This window comes from Larus michahellis, chromosome 3 (assembly GCF_964199755.1).
Source record: "Larus michahellis chromosome 3, bLarMic1.1, whole genome shotgun sequence".
Lineage (NCBI taxonomy): Eukaryota > Metazoa > Chordata > Aves > Charadriiformes > Laridae > Larus > Larus michahellis.
Window position 1 is genome coordinate 63938896 of NC_133898.1, and position 21779 is coordinate 63960674.

At 39.0% G+C, this 21779-nt stretch overlaps 1 protein-coding gene across 9 annotated transcripts in view; it reads left to right on the forward strand.

The window, feature by feature from the left end:
* The window catches only part of ARID1B (AT-rich interaction domain 1B), a 336006-nt gene that overhangs the window by 18024 nt on the left and 296203 nt on the right, over positions 1 to 21779 (forward strand). For all 9 annotated transcript variants that reach the window (XM_074580477.1, XM_074580478.1, XM_074580482.1 and 6 more), the window contains exon 2: positions 16023 to 16217. In XM_074580477.1, coding sequence (XP_074436578.1) covers positions 16023 to 16217 — 195 coding nt within the window. The remainder of the gene's footprint in view (positions 1 to 16022; positions 16218 to 21779) is intronic.

Here is a 21779-nt window from a genome sequence, read left to right on the forward strand (position 1 = left end):
TTAACAGCTTCCTGGGTTGTGGATAACAATAGGATATGCAAAATTCATGTTCCTAGGTGCTTGGATGTATCTTCACCTCCCCCTTCCCCTCTGTGGTTTTAGAAGTACACGGTGTACAACACAACAGGTGGAATAGTCTGTGGTTGCCTAATGAAGTCTGTGTTGGATACTTTTTGTCTCCTGTTTCTCATTATTTCTCAAGTTTTGTTGTGCTGTGGCTCTAATTGCATGCATCTCTGTGGATCACAGAAAGAAGCTTCCTTGAAGAAGCTGAAAAAAATGTTTCCAAAAATGTCAATCGTTTGGAATTGCTGATATTTATTGATCTTCACACAAGACAGTTAGGACCGTAATTGACTTGCTAGGCACAAGTTGTACAAGGAGCAGCTCAAATAGGATGCAGAGGGAGGGGAGGGTGCAGGTGCTCTTCTGGTATGTGATGGAGTCAGAAGATGTTGTGTAGAAGATATGTTTGGTAGGGGTGATCTCTCTTGCCTGGTTCAGTCAGAAGTGCATACCTAGAGAAAAGTATTTACACGGACTATGCTTTGATGTTGGCCATCTTCTCTGGCTCTCTTCTGCCTGTATCTCCTTTGCTGCTTAGAATACGGCAGGTCTCATCATTACCTTTGCACCGCCCCAAAAATGGGAATATGTGAACATTTCTTTACAGTATTTTAGCAGTTTCTGCAAATATCAACATAAATTCCTTAGGAACAGTTTTTCTTATGTGTCTTGTTTACTTCTTATGAAATGACTGCTTTGAAAACATACCTTTTTTTGGTCCTCTTAATTTTCTTTTATCAATATTTCTAGCATGTTTGTAGAACATAACAATAATGTCCATGTTGTCTCATTGTGCCAGAAATTGAGGATTATGACTTCAAATGAAAAGCAAATTGCAGAAACAGGACAAGTCTTAAAATAAAACAGAGATGATGTAATAACCTCCAAATCATAGAAAAGCAAGGCTGGAAGGAACATCAAGAGGTCATTTAGTCCTTCTCTCTGCCCTAAGGCAGGATAAGACAGACCTAAACCATTCATGACAGATGTTGCTCTGTCCTGTAGTAGTAACAGACTGAGCAAAAAGAACTTATTTATACATACGCTACCCCCACCCCACCTCTGCCCGCAAAGCTTTGTGCAAGTTGAACTTGGCGTAGAATTGGTATGAGCATACCTGGATTCATACAAGGTGGTTTCAAGTATGTGAGTTGTTGTTTCTCGTCTTTTGAAACAGTGTTTTCTGTCAAAATAGTCTAATGATGTTTGTGTAGTTTGTGATGTTTTTGTAATGATGTTTTGAGTGTAATGTCCATTTATAATTTTAACTGGCGGTCTGTTGTTAATGTGTATTTTTTCTTGAAATTATTCTTTTTCTGTGTTAACTTTGTAACCAGTGTCTCATCTTCTTGGGCATTGAGCAGTTTAGTTTAAAAATGTCTAGCATTTCCTTTTCATCCTTGACAGTATTTCTGGTGTATAATCAGTTTCAGTTTTCCTTTTTTTATTCAATTTATTTTTCTGTGTGAAAGAGCTGAGCAAAAAAATCTAGGGGTAGGAGTATAAAGTGAGAAGGGGAAGAATGTATTCAAGAAATCATTGTAGTTGGCAGAAGAGCTGGGTTTAGCTGAAATGCCAGGTTAGATATGAAGTGAATAATGTGGCTTTAAGAAAAGTTCTTTTTTCTTTGAAGAATAAATAGAATGTATGTTTCAGAATTTTACATGTGGTCTCTGCAGCTCTTTAATCCTAAATTGAAGTTTGCAAATGAGTGTCGGATGAATAACATCTTTCTAAATTGAACAATACCTAAAATTGGAATTGCAGATACCCTGTTGCTAAAATGACTCTTTGGGCTTGTTTGCTCTATTTTGCCTTTTAGTTATATCAGCTGAGAAACATCTGTCTTTGCTGCTAAATGACCTCTTCTGACTAGGCCAAGTGATTTTGACAGAATGAACTGTCTTCAGCCCCCATCAGCTGCAGGAAGAAGCTGCTGTAAGTTGCAGCCTTAGAGAAGGGAGGAAGATTGGATGTAAATATACTCAAATTGCTGTTGCATTCAGAAATAGCTTACTCAGACGTACAGGAAAGATTTCCCATACCTGTACTGCTTCAGTGTTTTGAAGGCAGTCATTTCCTTCTCTTTCTTCCCATTTAATCTGATGGTTAATTTTAATTCTGTTCTAGATTTGGTAATTTTAGGAAGATTGGAATGCCGTATTTTGGGTTGTGCCCAAGGGGGGCTCATTAATCCTGAATATCCTCCCTTAACAAATAAAGGAGTTTCTTTGAAGTGCTCTTAGGAAAGCTGTGTTGGTGTTTTCACATGATGGCTGATGTGGGCTCCCTTAAGGACTGGGAAATAAGAGGTGGGCATGGAAATGGAAAGAAGCCAAGAGTTTTCAGGCAGTTGGAATTTGAAAATAATGGTTTCTGCTGTGGGAGAGGGGATGAAATTCTATGAATATGGTATAGTCAGATTTCCTGTTAAATTATGGTTTTTTGGATGAGAAAGACTGAAGAAGTGGATCGGCTTTCCTGCTTTCACATTTCTCAGACCAGATATGTCTCACATGTTGATTTTTAATTTAATTTTAAATAGTGTGATATTAAAAGAAGATTATGGCTGTATATTGAAAACACGTGCCGCCTTTGTATAGAAACTGAAAGTTCTGGATAGTAATTATGCTAGAACCATGCACATGGTTCTGAACATCCACGATAATTTTTTGCAGAGGTATTTGTAGTCATGGTTAATCCTACTTCCCTATTTCTGCTCTTATCCATATGCGTGCATTGTATGTCTGTGGGGTTTTTTTGTGCTGAGATGCTCTAGCATGTTTTCTAGTCTGCCAGTGTGGTGGCAGAATTTGTCCCTTTTGGAGTGGTTGAGAAAAGAGCAGTGAAGATTTAGCAACTTTTGTCTGTTTTGAGTGAGAGGTAGATGAAGGCACTAGGGTTAAACCAGAATTCAACCTGGTTTAAACCCAGGTCAGAATTTTTTTCCTGAGTAAGCCGTAGGGAACTTTATGTTAATATCCAGACATGTTTTTGGAGGTCTGTTCAGTAGAGTTCTTTAGGAGTTACTCCCAAATCTCTGCAAATTTTTAACTTTGTTTAAAACCTGTGAGTATTAGAGCTGATAATCTTTTTAGATCTGCACAGCTTTTAATTTTTTTGCAACTGTTATTTATTGTACTTACAAAATATGTTTGTATAAATGCATAATGTTGATCTAAAGAGCAATATTTTTTCTTCTTGTAGAAGTTAAAGTTTAAAGCTGAACAGATCCCTTAATACTTTGAGTTTTTGACTTGCTATGTGTATCTCTTAGTATGGCTGCTATGTGCTAAGTACACTAATAGTTCTGTTTGGAATTACCCTGTTGCAGGGTGTTCTCACCACCACCTTTAACGGGAAATTTACAACTCCTGTAATATTTGTCCTTCTAATTCTAAAATCCAGATGAAGCATGATCCCAGGAGTGTTGTTTTGCTGTTGCAATGTAATCTTTTTCAGATGATACATGATTTAGTTGGAAACAAATTAGCAGCTATGCATGCCTAAAGAAAGCAATTTAATAAACAAGATTTTTGTAAGACCTAATCAGAATTGTAAAATGATACTTGGGAATCAGTTACATTATACAAAAGAGCTGGTGTGAATGTAGGCATGTGCGTGAATTCATGGTTTCCAATCACATTGTTCTCTCAAGTAATACAGGGGCTTTGACCTTTAGTCTGCTGTTTCTTTTAATTTATTACTTACCTGTTAAATTTTTTTAATCAATAATGACAATTTCCACTCATTCTGGTGATTGATTTAAAGTAAAAAAAAAAAAAAATTGAGTTAAATTCTTATTTTAACTACTGAAAAAAGCTATATTCTAATGCTTTAAATCATCTGTTGCTGGTGAATTTTTGCTTGTTTTGCTCTTTCCCAGAAATTTAGCTCCTGATAGTGTCTGTGTTGATGAGGAAGATCATATAAATGCAAAATAATCACAGGCAGGTCCTCACCAAAATTCTTTTGCTCCAGCTCCACAATATGGGTGTCTAGTCCAATAGTCCCAGATTCATTATCTGTATCTAGTTGACCCTTGGACTGCGCTGGTGCTGCTGGTATGTCTCTTAACTGGGACAGTGGATTTTTATGATGTTCAACCAACATGATACAGAGACACTTATGGAACGATGGTAATAAAAGGTGAACTGGTTAGTTTCCAGGTAACTCTTAACATTTTGCACTATTTACAGTCAAGTTTTTTGAGCCTCTGTGGGAAGCAATTTCAACATAGAAAACATGTTACAAGAGAAGCAGTTTGTTGGCAGTTGAAGAAGTGACAGGGCTTCTGTTATAGAGCTGAGTTTGCCTTCCAATTATCCTGATCCTAAATATATCCTTTAGGAATTTTACATATATTGTCTCCAGCTAGGGGCATTCCCCTGTTTTCTTATTTAATTAAGACAATTTCTTACCTAATTAAAAAAAAAAAAGTTTGGGTTGAAAAGAGAAAATGTTAGATTAATGAGTAAGCTACCTGCTATGAGGCTAGAAACCAATGAATACAGAAAGTCAGTGCTTTACACTTTTTTTTTTTTAATGTCCCAGTGTACTATCACTTGGTTGACTGAGTGAGTAGGGTCACTGATTTTTCTTCTTTTTCTGAGCTTCTTTTCTTCCTGGTGTCGCAGAGGAATGTAACTTCTAAGTCTTTGGTAACCATTTCTCAATGTGGCCAGAAGTTTTTGAACTTCCCGTAGTTGCAGTCTCATGTTATGGCTATGGAAGCGGAAAACAACTAACTGCTTTTGTGTTTGCCTGGTGGAATTTTCCCTTCTGTTATCGTTTTATGTGTCTTTATCCGAGTATCCTATCTATTTTGTATGTGTGTTTTGGTTTGGTGTGCTCCCTCTCCCCATGTTATCCATCAAGAACTCAGAGACCTGCAAAAAGAGAAGAAAATTGTATTAGAGTCTTCATACCAAAGCAACTTGCGCTGTGTGCCTGGAAGAGAGTGGCAGAGCGCTTTGCAGAAAGGTGTAGGACAGCCGTCAGGGGTGACAGTAAGAACTGGATGGGTGGGAAGGGAAGAGAGGTTCTGTGTTTTCTAGAGTATCTGCAAGGTTTTAGTGTTACCTGGACTCTGATTTATTCTGGAATTGTGTTCTGGTGAGGTCCATTACAAATGCCAGCAGTAGGTATAATTCAGTTTTTGAAGAGTTGTCAATTGCTTTTTTTGTAATAGTGTAATCTCAGAGCACGGTCTAGAAATTCTAAATATGTTTCATTCAGGAGCACTTGATGAAATTTAGTGTATAAGGTTGAATTTGAGAAGTTGAGGGTCTTATTTTTGGACTTCTCTTAGAAATAGGTCAATTTCTCAAAGGCATTAATAGTGTTCCAAGTGATCTAGCAGAAATTTAAGGTGTTTGTTCTGGTTTGGTTTTGTTTGTTTTTTTTTTTTCCTATTTATTTAAAGATGTTTGCAGACCCCTTTTTCCTTTTGAAGGTAGGTTTCTGGAAGTTTAGAGTACCTTGTTACAGCCCGCAATGCGATTTCTTCTTTTTAAAACTTTCTGGAGGATTTTTCCCCTCCTTTAGTCTACCAGTTTCTGACTCCTAGTCCTATTTCTTGTTGATAATAACTGACATCAGTCTCCCCAAAGTCTTCATGTCTTGTTCCTTGTTAAGAGTGCGTATAATATTTGTTATTATGCTGGTGAAAACCCAGTCACAGAAAGGTGAAGTGTTGTGCTCATGTTTGCATAGCAGGTCAGCTGCTGAGCCAGGAATAGAAGCCCTGTCTTATGACTTAGTGCCCTAACTGCTGGCCTGTGCCGGCTCTCTGGAGCACTGGGCTCTTCCAAGAATGTAGTAGCGATGGGGTATAGAAGTAGCTACAGCAAGTGTAGGAGCTTTGCTTCCATCTTTGACAGGGCTTTGAGGCTTATACATAGCTTAAAATGCTGGGGGAGAAAAAAAGCTTTCTAAAGGAGCTCCTAGATAAGTTCTGTAAAGTTACGGTTTGCTTTGCTCTATTTAAAAACAAAAAACTCTAGTTGAAAATAGCTTTCCAGAAGGTTGTTGATGTGGAGAAAAAAAAAAAAGTTCTATGTGTTTGAAAGTCAAACTCTGCTCTACAAATAACCTTAAGAGCAGCCTGTGATTAAATCTTTTGTATATTCAACAACAAACTCATTTTATGCAACCGCAACTATGATAAAATTGAATTAAATGGACCTGCCTCTAAGAAAAGAGACTGAATAGCTGAGTAGCGCATTATTCAATGAATGGAAAACGGGGAGGCTGGCTGAAACGGCTGGGAAATGGTTTTAACATTCTGTCGGGCTAAAGAGCAATTCTGTGAAATCACTGTATTTGTTTCCCCCCTGCCTCCCCGCCCTCAATTTTTAAATAGCAGTGCTCTTCATACTGTCAGAATTCAGTGTTGTGACACCCCTACTCAAAAGTTATGACAGCAGTGTAATGACAGCTACTGCCTCTTGAGAATCAATCAGGCAATTAATTTTGTAAATGAAATGCTGATTATACAAAGCTTCACATGAGAGGCCCAGTGATTAAAATCAATTTAACAAATTGTTTCAGGTGGGACTTGATTAATAATTTGCCATAAATGCTGAGGATATATGACCAGCATACCTTTTTGTGTGTGCGTGTTAATATAGAACTATATATAACGCTTGGAGTGGAAAAAATCTGGAGCTAACTGTATGTACTTCTGGCTTGTGACCTAGTTGTGATTGGTTATACCGTTCTGTGGGTACACTCATCTCCCCAGTGTCCATAATGTCACTTTCTCAGCTAGTGCTTTCTCTGGCAATTAAATACATCTAATCTTTAATTTTATTTTTGCTAATAAAGCCAAGTAACTGAGAAAGTGTATTCAGATCCACTTGAATATTTACTAGGTTTAGGAAGATTTCTCTTTAAAATTTGAAGTCGACGTGGGATTTCTATCACTTATCCCCCCACCCCCTTCTGTCACTTACTAGTTTTCAGTACTTTCTTCGTTTTCCCCTCCTACTCCAGTACTTCTCTGCAGGGAGCCGTCCTGCAGAGCTCCCCTCATTCCATTCGAGGCTGCTCTCTGCTCCTTGCCTGACGGACACTATTTTTAGTACATCCTTTTCTGTCCGTCTAACCCTGTGTTTGTGTAAGAGCTGTACAAAGTAGGTAAGGGAATTTTTTTTGAGTTCCAGATGGCAGGCATGCACAGTGAGTGAAGGTGTTTACTTGTCTAGGAAGCTGAGAACCTCATTGCCAGACAAAATAGAAGTAACTGGTAGTCTGGGTGGGGCTTTTCTTTTTTTAACTTACAGTTTTCTGGGTTTATGAATGGATTTTCTCTTCCTTGTTGAGCCATAGCATTGGCTACTGAGGAGGCCTTAGGGCTGTGAGACATCCTGTAGTGAATCTAGCCTGAGAACTTTAAGATACTATTTTCCCTTGCTATCGGCCCTGCTCTCCTGCCAAGGGATACTATTTGCCTGCAGAAATGGCAGACTGAGAACTGTGCCCATCTCTCTCATGCTCCAGTGCTAAAGCTGTTGTATTGCTGCAAACCCACCCTACACGGACAGTTTTAAGTTCAGAAGCTGGACTGTGGATGGAAGTAGGTAAAGCATGGTTATGATCTGGCAGCAAGTAGGAAAAGCAGCTGGAATCAATGGCGTGTTGTATGGTCACAGATAAGTTTGCTAGGAGACATCTGTAAGAACCCCTAAATTCTGCTGCACTAGACATTACTTTTAACTTGTTGGGGAGTATTTTTTCTAGGGGACTAGAGCTGCTGCATGCCTAAGGGAAGGTGGTCTCTGTATGGAGCATCTGAGTTGTGGCAAACAAATATAAAGACAGGAAGATAATTCCCAAGTAATTCTGGAAGAAGTTTGAAATCAGGAAGGTGGGTTACAGGAGAAGGCTGAGAGTTCAAGCGTGATGGGGACAGATGACACACCTTCAGTTGATTTCAGAGCAGTCAGCATATAACCTGTATGTCAGTAGTTGGTGGTGACAAAGGCAACTTGAAGGGCAGCAGTTCTGAGCTCTATAGCCATGTGAACTTGTCAGATTGTTTTGGCCATCAGATGTGATAAATGTGTCTAATTGCTTTTTGATGTTGTCTTAACCTTTGTGAGCACTCATAGTGGCAACTGAAGAGTTTAGTTGTGTATACTTCATTAAAAACAGGTTTCTTTTCTTTGCTGTGTTCATTGTGATTTGTTCTTTCAGTAGTCATTTAGGTTTATCTATCTACAAAATAATAACTAGAGAATGGCTGACTCACTGACCTTGCAGTTTTCAGGTTGCGTTAAAGAGGACCCAGAAGAAAACTGGAGAACAGGCATGCATACATCCTTCTACTCAGCCCCACAGAGACACTTGCTTGTATAGTTATTTGTAAATGTTCTAGTGGAGTAGTAGTTCATTTTTGGTGGGACATCACTTTGATTTTTTTTCTCTTTCACCTTTCTAAGTACTTTCAGTTTTGAGTGGGAAATTATCTTTCTGATGTCTCCCTGCAGCTGAAATTAGACAATGTGCAAAACCTTTAAGACAAGGAAAATTGCTATTTTTGTTTAATCTCTGCCAGTGTATGCTTCTTCATTCGCTGGATTTTCCTTCATCATAGGCTTATGTTGAACTTGTCTCTTTGTTTTTGCTTATTTCTTGTTGTGTTTGTGCAACTGGCTTCTTTTATTTAAATTTTATTGAAGTACAGACAGTTGGATTCCTACTTAAAAAAAATAGGAAGCATGTTTGCCAGTCACCTCTTAGATTTCACTATTAATGGAAGACAGAATTTAACGCTATACATTAATACTTTTGTAAAGGTTGATTGTATCTTTCTCAAATGGATATTTAAAACACGTGTAACGAGAGTTGTGTTTTGATACTCACGCTTTTGTCGTGTAAAAATGTTGGCTGAGGAGTCCTTATACATGTTCATACAAATGATGGCATTATCTAGGAATGGATTATCTTTTCCCCAGTTGTGTCCTCATGCCAGCTGTGTCATTGTATTATAGTGAATACTTGTGATTATCTCTAGCGATAAATTTGTAACTTGGTGCCTGACCTAGAGCTGAGAGCTCCATGCCCATCTTTCTTGGAATGTTGGTAGCTGATTGTCAGCTGTCTTTATTATGAGGTTTCAAGGCTTTGGTATTAATAAAGAGGCTTTTTTTTTTTTAATGCGGAGACAGAAACTTTGGCTGCAGATCAATGAATAAACAAAGAGTTATTGTATTCAGTAGCTCTAGGAGTTTGAGGGCAAGCCTACTCGAAAGTGTTGAGTTCATGTTGTTTTGTTATAGGCACAAATGATGTAGCATCAGTTGTTGGGATGTGCTGTGGCTTATAGTCCCTTTAAATTGCAGCATTTGGTGTTGTCAGCCAAACCAAGGCTTCTTTCAATTTTTTTTGTTTAAACAAACAAAAAAGCACACTTTCACTTGAAGAGTAGTTATATCTCATGTGAATACTCTTGTCTTGTAGTGAATTGCTCTGCCTGCCTTGTGTAAGAGCTCTATCGTCACATCTGAATCCCACTGTGCCCCTTGTAAAGTGTCTTGTACTCTCCCCTGCCTTGAGACTTCAGTGGTGGGGTTCTTTGTGGCATCTTTAAACAGTTAAGTTGTTCATATTCATATGACCATTGTTCATATTCATAAATGTATTTCAAATAAAGATTTTGGTGTTAGAAGTGAATTGTACATTGATAACTTAATGGAGTATGTGTAATGCATGCGTAATATCAGTAACGTCCCAAAAGGAAGAGCCAATATGTCTTGATCAGACTGCTGCTCAGGTTGCCCTAGTGTGTACCCTTCCTCATATCTAAACAGAGACGAGATACCTAGGGAAACACTGGTTAAGTGATGAGAGAAAACAGTAGTGGGTTTTGGGGTTTGTTTTCCCCCCCTCTCCACCCCCCCCACTTTAGAAACGGTAAAATTGAATGTCCAGGTATTTCAGGGTTAGGTGATTTATTTCATTGTTTTGGCTATGAGGAGAGAAGTGGTGGTGATACTGAGGTTACAAGTGGGTGAAGGATATTAATTCTTCTGCATATAGGAGGGATGCTGAATTTATGCATTCATTTACACAAAACATTGAAAAAAAAGGAGCAGATAACAGAAAAAGGTTGTCAGTTACTATTTGTAGGCAATGTAGGCTTTTTCACATTCTATCTTAATGGTTGGACTGTCAATCTAAAGACCGGGAATGAAACCTTGGTCCTATTGAAATCATTAGCAAACCTTCCGTTGGGTGTTTTAATGCGCTCACAAGGCACATAATAGGCAAGACTCTTATGAAATGCTCTGTTCTTACAAAGCTTGATACTACATGTTCAAATGAATCTGATACTGACACAAGATAGGCACTATAAGAAGGGGGTTATAAATTACAATATTACTGTGGACTGAAGCAAAGAACAAGACTGAGGTATTTTGAGGAACTGCAGATCTATGCAAAGTTTAAATGAAATGCAGCAAGTTGAAGTGGAGGTGCAGAATCAGAAGCAAAAGGCAGAATTCATTGAGGCTTGCCTGGCAGAATATAGCAGTAAAAATAGCATGAGCAAACAGTAGCTGAACTGGTAAAAAGGGAATGTGTGTATTGGGAGTAAAATAGCACTAGAGAAAAACTGGACTCTTCTGTAAAGGAAGGGAAAGGAAATAAATGGATATTGATGACAGCAGTGTCACTAAAATAAGTTAAAAAGTAATTAAAACTTTGCTGTACAGCATGTAATAAAATTAAGTAAAGGCATGGAAGATGTGAAAACATACACATCATCCATTCATGGTCATACATGCCCACTGGGTTTCAGAAGAATGTGATGCAGTTACAGCAATGCTGTCATTTTTGGAAAATGTTAGAGAGCTGGTGTGGAAAGGTTGATTGTTGATCCCTACAACATGAAGAGGTTGATACTTGTCATAATCACCCTGTCACACAAAGCTTGTCTTTGAAAACTGCTGGAACCGATGTTAAAGAAAATGTTTGAACTTAATAGATGTTAAAGGAACTTTTAGATAAGATTATAATGCGTATTTCTCCACTAACAACTCCTTCTCAATAACTTCTCAAAGCATTGTGGTTGAAAGAAACTGGTGCTATCAAAATGAAACTTTCAGTTTAAAAGTATGCCAAAGCTGAAAACTGTGCACGCGTTGAAGTTGGAAAAAGTTATAATTAAATTTTTACCTCCACTGTATGGGACACATGGTACTGGGTGAGCAGCTCTTAAATGTATGGCTCCAGGTCTTTCTCACTGTGCGCTGTTCTGAAGACAAAATTTGTTCTTTTGTTAGAGTTTTCTATGGTATTGATCATGGTCATATTAAATTCTAAAATCACCTCTCCGGTGAAGAAATGATGATGTTTTTTGTTTTTACAGTTGGGAAACTGAGGCATTGCTGTGGGAAGTTTGGGTGGCCTGTTTATGATGGCTGTAGGTTAAATTTTCTGGAACATCCACCTTCTAAAAACAGCTTCAAGGCACATCTGTCGTCAAATTCTCAAATTCAAAAGTAGTTGCAGTTATAGATAGATAAGCAGCATTTTCTGCAACTTAAATCCTGTGATTTCAAGTCAGGTAATGAGGGATGCATTAGATTAGTAAATTTCAATTTTATTTTTTTTTGCTTTAATGAAAAACTGTGGCAGATGCAGGGGTAGACTCCAGTTCTGCCTGAGCAGCATACAGCTACCTTAATGGTAAGACCATCTTCTGCTTTGTTCACTACCCATACAATAGGTGAAGTGTTTGGTCCAATACTGCACAGCAGCCCATTCGCTGAGCTGACCTCCACTGATGCCGAGAGCAGGCACATCTGCTGCCCGTGAGGACAAGAGTGTGACCATGTATTTAAAGACTGATACAGTTAGTTACATCTGTGAAGGAGACATGTTTACTGTTACAAGGGCAAACTTAATTCCAACAGTTCTTAACACTGCAATGGCAATGTTTCTTAAATCTGGGGAAGAGCTGGCTATTTGTTTTTGGTTTGCCTTGCAGAAATACAGAATCATAGAATGGTCTGGGTGGGAAGAGACCTTAAAGATCATCTAGTGCCAACCCCACTGCCATGGGCAGGGACACCTCCCACTAGACCAGGCTGCTCAAAGCCCCATCCAGCCTGGCCTTGAACACCTACAGGGATGGGGCACCTACAGCTTCTCTCAGCAACCTGTGCCAGTGTCTCACCACCCTCACAGTAAAGAATTTCTTCCTAATATCGAATCTAAATCTACCCTCTTCCAGTTTAAAACTGTTACCTGTCCTCCTATCACTATACTCCCTGATAAAGAGTCCCTTTCCACCATTCCTGTAGGCCCCCTTTAAGTGCTGGAAGACCAATATAAAGTTTACCTGGAGCCTTCTCTTCTCCAGGCTGAACAACCCCAGCCCTGTCAGCCTGTCTTCATAGGAGAGGTGCTTCAGCCCTCTGAGGTCCTTCTCCTCAGAGCTGCTCTCAGTCCATTCTCCGCCCAGCCTGTGTTTGTGCTTGGGGTTGCCCTGATGCAAGCTGACAGCCACTGAACCACTGGTGGGCGTCTTAACCTTGAACTTCACTGTACAGACAACTGGGATCTAATCTAAAGGGGGGCAGAAATAGCAGTGGTGAATTGCCACCTTCTGTAGGGACTGGTCAGAGCATGGGATGAGATGTGCTTCCTCGCTGGGTCTCTCTGTCTCTCTGCTCCAGTCCTAAAGATGATCAGAGGATTCTTCTGTAGTGTTTGTTCTTCCCCTGAGACCTTGGAGGGAGGAGGGAACAGGCAGCACCAACAGCTAGAGTGGCTTTCTCTGGGTTGTCTCAGTAATTTGCCTGGGGTATTTACTGCTCTCTCAGTCTAGCCATCTCATATTCATTATCTCCAGTCCTTGATCCTGGTGCCTCAATCACAGTGTCCACAGTAAGCTCTGAGTACGCCCAGGTCCCTTGTTACCCATATCCCGTGACCACAGCCCCCTCAATTTCAGCGTTGTATGGGTGATCTACAGTCTGGAGTTTCAGCAATATCTCAGGCTCTTTATCCTTCCACCTTTCTGAAGTGGAGGGATGTCACCTGAGGGAAAGGGGAGCAGCCGTCCTGGGGAGGACAAGGAGAAGTGAAGAGATGGCAGGCTGATGAGAAGAATGGGAAGAAGGTTGAAGTGGTGGTGAGGCTCGCTCTCCTAGCACGCACACACACGCACAAAAGAAACCCTCCACTGCTTGGCGGTCACTAGTGCAGAGGACAGAGACTCTTTGGCCTGTATCTGTGTCACCTCCTGACCTTGTTTCCTCCTCTTCCCTTCAACTCTTCCTGCCCCACTTCTGTCTCCGCTCTGTCTCTGTGGCTTTTCTTAACCCATTGTCCCTCTCCCTTTGTCTGGCAAATTGGAGGCCACCTCCATACACCTTGTGACTCTTCTGATGAAGTCTCACTGTGCCACTTGCATGTTCCCATTTCTTCCTCCTGTGCTCCTCACGGTCTGGTGACATTCAGGTGCTCTCTCTACAGGGGTGCACACCTCGACTTTGTTGAAAGTCCAATGTCACCCCGGCAAATTAAAATTCTCTGCCCCAAAGCGTGGTATTCAAGAGGTATTTTTAAGTGTTTTATGTAAGAACATAAACGATGTATTTTTCTGTGACCTCATTCTAAGACATAGCTGAACTGTTTCTGCTGAATTTTCCAAAGAATTTCAGCCTCAGGCATACATATGGCCTGGAAAATTTCAGCCTAAATGCTTGAAGTTTGGCAAAGTTTATGTGCACCTGAAAATAGTCTTGATAATGGAGAGTGTCAGCCTGTTTTAGCTGTGTAGCTGTCTGTGTGCCTTGTTTATAATTATATTTAAATATTGGATGCGGAACAGAAAATATTACACTCAAAATTAATTAATATTGAATTTGAGTAAATGTTGTTATTGGAGTTGAGACCTGGAAATAATATCCTGAAACAGAAGATGATGGCATTGAACAATGCTGTTGGGCTTTGTGAGAATCTTATGAAGGAAACTCAAGACTTGCTTTGAACAAGGATTTATATTTGAGAAGATGAATATGACAGGTGATGCACAGGGTGAACATAAAAACACAGAAATAAGCATAGATAAAGTATCTTGGTCTATAGGAGGAAATTTAAGTTGTCCCCCTGGGAGCCCTATAAGAAGGAATCTCTAGTTCATCTGCTGAACCTTTGTGTTTGTGTTGGTTTTAACTAAAAGTGTGGTGAAAGTGCATGATGGCCTGAAAAAAAAAAAAATAAAAAATGAGAGTGTTGTTATGGGTCAGGTGGCCTGAAGAGGCTGGGGAACCATTGATTTTGAAAAGTATGAAATATAAATAGTAAATTACCCAGGGACATTTAGTGGTGAAAAATAGAAACTTCTAATCTGGCCACAAAGAAGCCAAATAATAAAGGCAAATTTGCTGAGTAATACTCCCCCAAAATTAGAAGTGAATGTGCAATTTGCTATGGTGGCAAAAAAAGGCAGTCCTCTTCTGAAGCGAATGGAGGTGTCGGGTGAGGAGGGGGAGGTTGTTGTTTCTGCCTCCTCAGGTGTAGTGTGTCCACATTTGGAATACTTTATTTGGCTCTGGTGACATTCCTGGCAAATCGGTACTGGTAAGGGTGGGGGGAGACAGTGAAAACAGTGAGGAGGTTTGAGTTATTTACTTGCAGGAAAGACACAGGAAGAACAACATGTAATAGTTCATTAAGCAGTGACTTCTTTGGCAAGCACACACTTTGTGTGTATAGGGGCAAAAAAGCGCCATAGTGCGTTAGTAGTACAAATGGTAATAAAGAGAAGAAATGAGAGAGGTGTGTGTAATTTATTGTCATAAGAACTATTACATCAGAATATAATAGCCAAGAAGGACTTGGCCGTGTTACACAGGAGGCTTTAAAGTGAAACTGGTCAACAATACACTGTAGGAAAATATGTACAAAATGTGCCACGGGAAGGAATCCTGCGCCTGGCGGGAGGGTGGGCTGGCTGGCTGAATTAATAGGTCTTTTTTCCCTGGGAGGGGAGGGTGGGGAATATGTCTCTTTCAGGAAGATGAGATTGTGATAGGCTTTTTAAAAGTTCCCCCCCCCCCCCGCCCCTTTCTTCTGTGAATATAACTGGCACTCAGGAATTAAAAAATGGATGTCATATTAACAATACAGTGCTGCGCCTGACAAAGTATGATATTTTTTCTGGTTCAGTTAGTCCTCAGTAATAAAACATGAGAGTAATACCACACAATGGTTGACACCCGTCCTGAAACTGTTACGGTGCTTGGTAAGTGCTGCCAAAAAGTCTAAAAATAAAACTTCCCTCCCTTCCCTCCCCTCCCCCTCCATCAGTGATTGCAGTTTGGATTTTCCGAGGTCTATTAAGGAGGCAAATAAACTTTCATGTAAAATGTGGATTATGACTTGCCTTATGATCTGGAAACTTATTAATTCACATGATAGCCATATGAAAGCACTGAAATACAGTGTTCTGTATGCATTGCACTTTTGGAAACTGTATTTTCTTTTCACTTTCCCTTTTTTCAAGGTAAGAAAACAGACATTTTCTCAAGGTTAAATGGCTTGCCCACTACTGTGTCTCTCCTGATAGACACAATTTTATTTATGTTCACACATTAAAGTCAGTGATGCTAATCAGTTTACAACAGTATACTTAAGTATTTCTTAAGCTGAAATTTATTGGGCAGTTATTGTACTTACTTTTTCTGTAGGTAAGAGACATCCTTAAGGTAGAGTGCAAAACTATTACTTTTTTTTTTAAAGTGCAATGGAAGTCCCAAACTTACCGTTCACAAGCTCATCTATTAGTATGTATGGTACTTTGCCTGTTTGTATGTCAATTCAATATTTGATATATAAAGCATTGAGAAAACACACGTATAATTTGCCCGCGGTAAGCGTGACTATTCTGACCTTTTTCTTTCGGTATCTTAACATATTTGTTTGTTTGTGTTTAACAGGGCAGCCCAATGGACCCAATGGTCATGAAGAGACCTCAGTTGTACGGCATGGGCAATAACCCTCACTCTCAGTCGCAGCAGAGCAGCCCCTACCCTGGGCAGTCCTACGGCCCTCCCGGCCCCCAGCGCTATCCCGTGGGAATGCCGGGCCGAGCCCCCGCAGCCATGGGTGGAATGCAGTATCCACAGCAACAGGTTTGTGGAGGATTTTTCTGTGTTGCTTTGGTTTCCCTCCTCTCCTTCTCTTCCCTTCTGACACTGTGGTAACACAGAGGGTGCAAGAAAAAAAATATATTCAGAAATAAGTATTTTTCGGGCAGAAGGAGGGTAAAGGACTGTTTTAAAAGTAAATACATTACATTGACAGCATGAATGTTTTCTGAAGCCCCATACAGTCAGAAAAAAGTTTACTGTGTTGCTGGTATCTTTTTGGAGAGAGAACGATGTTAAATGCCACCAGGTTTTTTTTTCCATTTGTTATAATTTAGCCTTGTATATTTTTTAGTTGTGTGTGTGGTTTTTTTGGTGTTCTTTTAGTTATCTTTTTTTTTTAAATTCTCTTTTTCTCTGGCGTAGATGCATTAAATGTAAGATGAAAACCTAGAGCTGACATCAGTGCAGCAAGACTGGTGTTGCCCAGCGTATACCAAAGTGTAACATATTTATATCAGCTGTTGTTTGTTGTGGTGCTGTGTTTTTTGTTTTGTTTTTTCCCCTCTCCTTTTGGTAGGAGCTTGTAGCTTTTCCTGTGGTTTGGTTTTGGTTTTTTTTTTTTTTCCCCTTTACCAGTTCCTTAAAGTCAGGATACTTTTTTTTTTATATCAGAGGACATGGAAATGTAAGAATCTCCTTTTATCTACTTGGATTTCACTGTTGATGACTTTTTTCCTACCCTTATAAGAAGATTAATTCCAATGTTCATTGGTCAACTACAGTGTTCAGGTAGGGAAGATACAGTAGTTTTCTAGAGAGGGGGATAAACCAAGGTTATCAAGAAATTATGTTTTACTAATCTTTATTTTAAATTAGGAATGTGAGTGTAGGCAATGGGAGCTCTGTACTTTGTTGTGAGAAATAACTTGATCATTAACAGGAAAGGACATTTGTTTTGTGCAACTAGCTAGCTGTAGATTAGCATTTTTTTAATGTCATTTATTGTGAAATATAGAGAAGAAAAGAAAATTTTTGTTATCATCCATCCACCAGGACAGGATGTTAATCAGGCGCTTAATTAAATAACAGTTTCAAATCTAGTAGTTGGGTGAATAGTACCATTATCAAGAGTCTTCATTTTTTTTCTGTTCTGTTGTTCAATAGATACTTACTGGTAAGGAAGAGATGGTTTAGTTTAGAAATGTCAAGCAATGTATTTGGTTGCTAGCTTCAGACAGCAGAGCATTTTGTCAGTCGTAAAAGGAGGAGAAATTGAAAAAAGGAGGCTTTATTTTTCTCTGTGTGGCTGTAGCCAAAATGAAGTTATTAAAACATATTTTTAAATTTAAAATGAGTTATTCTGCGTTATGTGGAGATGAGTGTTGAATTTTCACTTCATTTGCTAATTGCTTGGTAATTGTAAATTACCCGTCAGCAGGCAGTGACCTGGCACAGCGATTGGCTGCCGGCCCTATCCGTCTTCTCAGAGCATTAATATAATTGGCTGAGCAGCAGCACAGTTCTGAGCACTAATGCTCTTTGGGGAAAAAGTGAGAGGATAATTATGACATTGAATTTTTATTGAACGGACATCACCACCTAGGCATGATTTTGTTTTGGACAGCCTCCAAAGCTTCATGTGTTTGGTTTGTGAACCTCTAATGATCTGAATCCAGTTCTTTTCATATTGCTCATATATTACCACCTTTCTACAAAGGATTAAAATGCAGGAATGCAGGTTTGTAAATTGAATTGCCAACTTACCAGCTGAGTGGTAAGTTGTCTTTGGCACAGGATGCCACAGTTTGATTCCTGGCTGGATTTTTACTCCTGTGACATGAATATTAAATAAGGAGAGCCTAGCTACGCTTGTTAAAATTGGCTGTGTAGCATATAGCTACTTCTAGATATAATATATATAAAATAAATAATATTGCCAGAAGTTTCAGAAGATGAATCTCAGCACTTTCTGAAAATTGGAGTCCTTTACAGTGTCACATTGAATTTATCAGAAGTGCAAGGCACTTCCGAAAACTTGTACGGTTAAAAAAATACTGGGCCTTAAACACATACAGTGCTCAGATTTAAGTATTGTGCAGAGAGAGTGTTGGGTAGGTGAATTATGAGGGTGGAAGTGCCACACCAGTAGGAAGGGTGGGAAACATCTATGGGAGAGGTTGTTCTTATTTTAAGTTATAGTCTGCCGTTGCCCAAAGATAGCTGAGGGTGTCAGTTCTGTTTCCTTGGATGAAACGAGCAGGTTTTTTGTTAGACTGTGAAGAATTTTGAATTTCGAAGAAGACCTTGAAATGTTAAGTCTGGCTCTTTGTCAGTGGATGTTGTGGCTTGAGGTTAGAACTATGGGACTTGACAGATTTTAACTTAGAGGCTGTGCTGCAGGATGCTGCAAATGAAGAAATAAAGATGAAAAACAACACCCTAAAGAGCTGTCTAAAATTAATGGAAATGTTAGAAATGAAGGTAATTGTCTAGATGTAGGTAGATGGTCTATGTCATGTTGCAGCAGAGAATAGCAGCCTGCAGCCCAGAGGTGGAGGAGAGAGCTTGCGGGAAGGGAGGCCTCTGGCATAAGCAGTGAAAGATTAAAGGGGATGAAAAAGATGAAATGTTATCAGGTGCAGTCATTCTACATATCTGCAGCACGAGTGTCAACCTTAGCCTGCTAGCTTGTTGGAAAAGTGGTACTACATAATGCTGCAGACTTTCTCTTGTAACTGCTCTTTGGCCTAGGCATGCTTGATACCAAACAGGATGGTGCAAATAAAATCCCAAATTCTCCTAACATTCTGTGTGGAAATCACAGGATGTTGAAGAGAGTATGGAAAGTATGGGATATGTGCTGTGATGTGGTTGCAAAGGATGCTGTGAAGAGGGAAACCAGATCAACTAAGCGTTTGAGCTTGGAACTCACCTCTCATGAGTTATCAATGACGAGCCCCAGAAAAAAAGCTAAGCCTTATATAAGTGGCAAAATTTGAAATCCAGACAATCATTTTGCATTACTCGCTAATATAACTAAAGATAAAGGCATTGAGATATATACATAGGCTCGTAGGAAAGAGAGGTGAAACTGATGAAGCTAATGGTAATTTGAGGTTTTCTTTTTCTTCTCCAATGCTTGACAACAGATCCAGATTTGTCATGTGAAGATGGGTGATAGCTTGTTGCGACAAAATGCTAAGCAATTTGAAGAATGCTGCATCATTTTCTCAATTTTTAAGGGCATACCCAGTTAAGTCGGTGTGAGTCAAATAAATATATAAAGCATTTTGACTGATTTGAGTAAAATTATCTTAATGGATCAGGAGATTAAAAATCAAATTATTCTGACCATGTATAAAAGGGGAAATGGAAGAAAGGAAGGTGTTACTACTTAATTTATAGGATTGCAGACTTGACAGTTTGTCTCTTGTCAGTAGGCATAAATATGTATGGTGAATGAATTACTTACAAAGAGATTTTTATGTTGTTAGGAAACTTTTGGGTTTTTGTCTTTCTCATCCTCTTTCTATGGGAGGGGAGGAGAAGGAGGCAAGGGAAAGCTGGGAGGCAAGTTGACCTGTGCCTGTGTTGTCAGTTTTCAACATGATTGAAACACAAGTTGCAACAAGGCCAGTGTTTGCATCCCAAGGTTTTAAAATGCTGGTCTTGCATGTAAATCTTAATAGTGCTATCTCATCATCTCATGTACTCTGTCTCCTGGTTTGCATGGGATGAATGTAATTTTAGGATTATTAGGACTCCTCACACAGGGCTTCAGGGAGATTGCATTATGTATGTGAAAACAGAAAGGAGAAAAATGTACTTCCAGGTTTAACTTTCAGTTTCTAATCTCTTAGGTATTTCTTGGAATTACAGAGAGGTGATGTCAAAATTTAGAAGCCTAATATGCAGGGATACTTATCACCTGCAAACTTCAGGCTTGGTTTTGCAATACATTTCACTATAGTGTGAGTAATAAGATCTGATTATAAAGACAATAATTTCCTTTTCATTTAACTTCTTTTTCTCCCCCCACCCCTTTTGGACCTCAGGTGAGCAAGCAATGATGCCCTAATCAGTTTCTGGCTTCAGTTTGAATGCCTTGTCAAAGCGTTTCTGTGCTGTAGTGCTGTGTGCTGTAGGAAAGCCTTCTGCTACTTTGTAAAAACATAGAATCATAGAATGTGTTGGCTTGGAAGGGACCTTTAAAGGTCATCTAGTTTTTGCTAAAACTAGAAATAATAGTACATATTAAAATAACTTTTTTCTGCCATTTTCTGATGGTGTTGCTTTTTCATGTTAATAGCATGTAATACTTAATTTTGTGCTAAAATTCATTAAGCTTAAAAGTCAGCTCTTTGAAATACCCACATATAGGTTTTGGAAGTTTTCAGCAAAGTGTGGAGGTTTGGATTTATGAATATGTTTGAAAGAATTCAATGGTGTGATGTGCCTGTTTAATCAGATGATCATTGCCTAATTGATTTTTTTAGGATGCATTAAAATTCCTTGTGTACTTGATGGACTGGAACAACAACATATTGTGTAAATAGGATCGTGTTGCTATAGCGCATAGTAAATTCTTTATGAAAGATAGTTGTATGGATATGTACAACAGTCGTTCCTAATAGCTGTTTAAAATTGAGTATTTCAGTACTTTTTCTTTTCAGTACTGATTGTGCAGTTGTCTTACTGCCTTGAGCCTGCTTGCAGTGTAGTTACCAGGCTTGAGCCTCAGTCTGTTGTTTCTCCCTTTTTTGCTATAGAAATAGTATAAGATGAAAGGGTGCTAATCACTTGTCCCTTTAACATATTTTTTTTTATATTCTTGATTTTCAGAATTCAATAATAAAGGTTGTCAGTGTCTTCGTAGTTTTAAGAGTGGAACTGTAAATATTCAGAGAAATGCTTTTTCCTTTTTTTTTTAATGTACAGATTATTTTATGGGTTAAGGAAAATATGCTGCTTTTCTTTTTAATTCTTTTTTTTGGTAAGTCTTATGTGGCCGGTTTCAACTTGGAGTAACTTTTTTTTAAAGGAGTAGAGAAGTTGTAAAACCTCTGGGAATGTGCAGCAAGGATTTATTGTAATGGAAACTGCAAGTCAACCAGAACTATAGCAGCACCAGTGTGATTACCTCATTTAGGAAGGGGTTTAGTGCTTGTATTGGGTAATATCCCAGATTGGAAATGTCGAATTTACGCCAAGGAAATCAATTGGCTGTTGGCTTGGCAGGTAGAGTTTTAAAGCTAGCAAACACAAATGTGTTTACTGCTGGGTGGCTGGTTGTGTGTGTGTTACTTTCTGAAATCATCTTAATTCTAGAATTGAAGTAGTCAATTCTAGATTGAAGCATGCCAAGAAAGTGAGGCTTTCTGTATTGTTTTGCTCTGAACTGTTAACTTAAAATGTAGGCCGTGCATACAGTGAATACTAGTCAAGTGATATGTTTGTTGTCTTCTGTGTGTGGAATTGCCCTCACCAGCTAGAAAATATTGAGTAGATAGCAATTTTTTGTGCTCCTAAGCAGCTTTTGGCACAGTTGATGTTAGGGTTGGTTAAGGGAGCAGACACAGAAAATAAGCAGGTTTTCATTTCTTA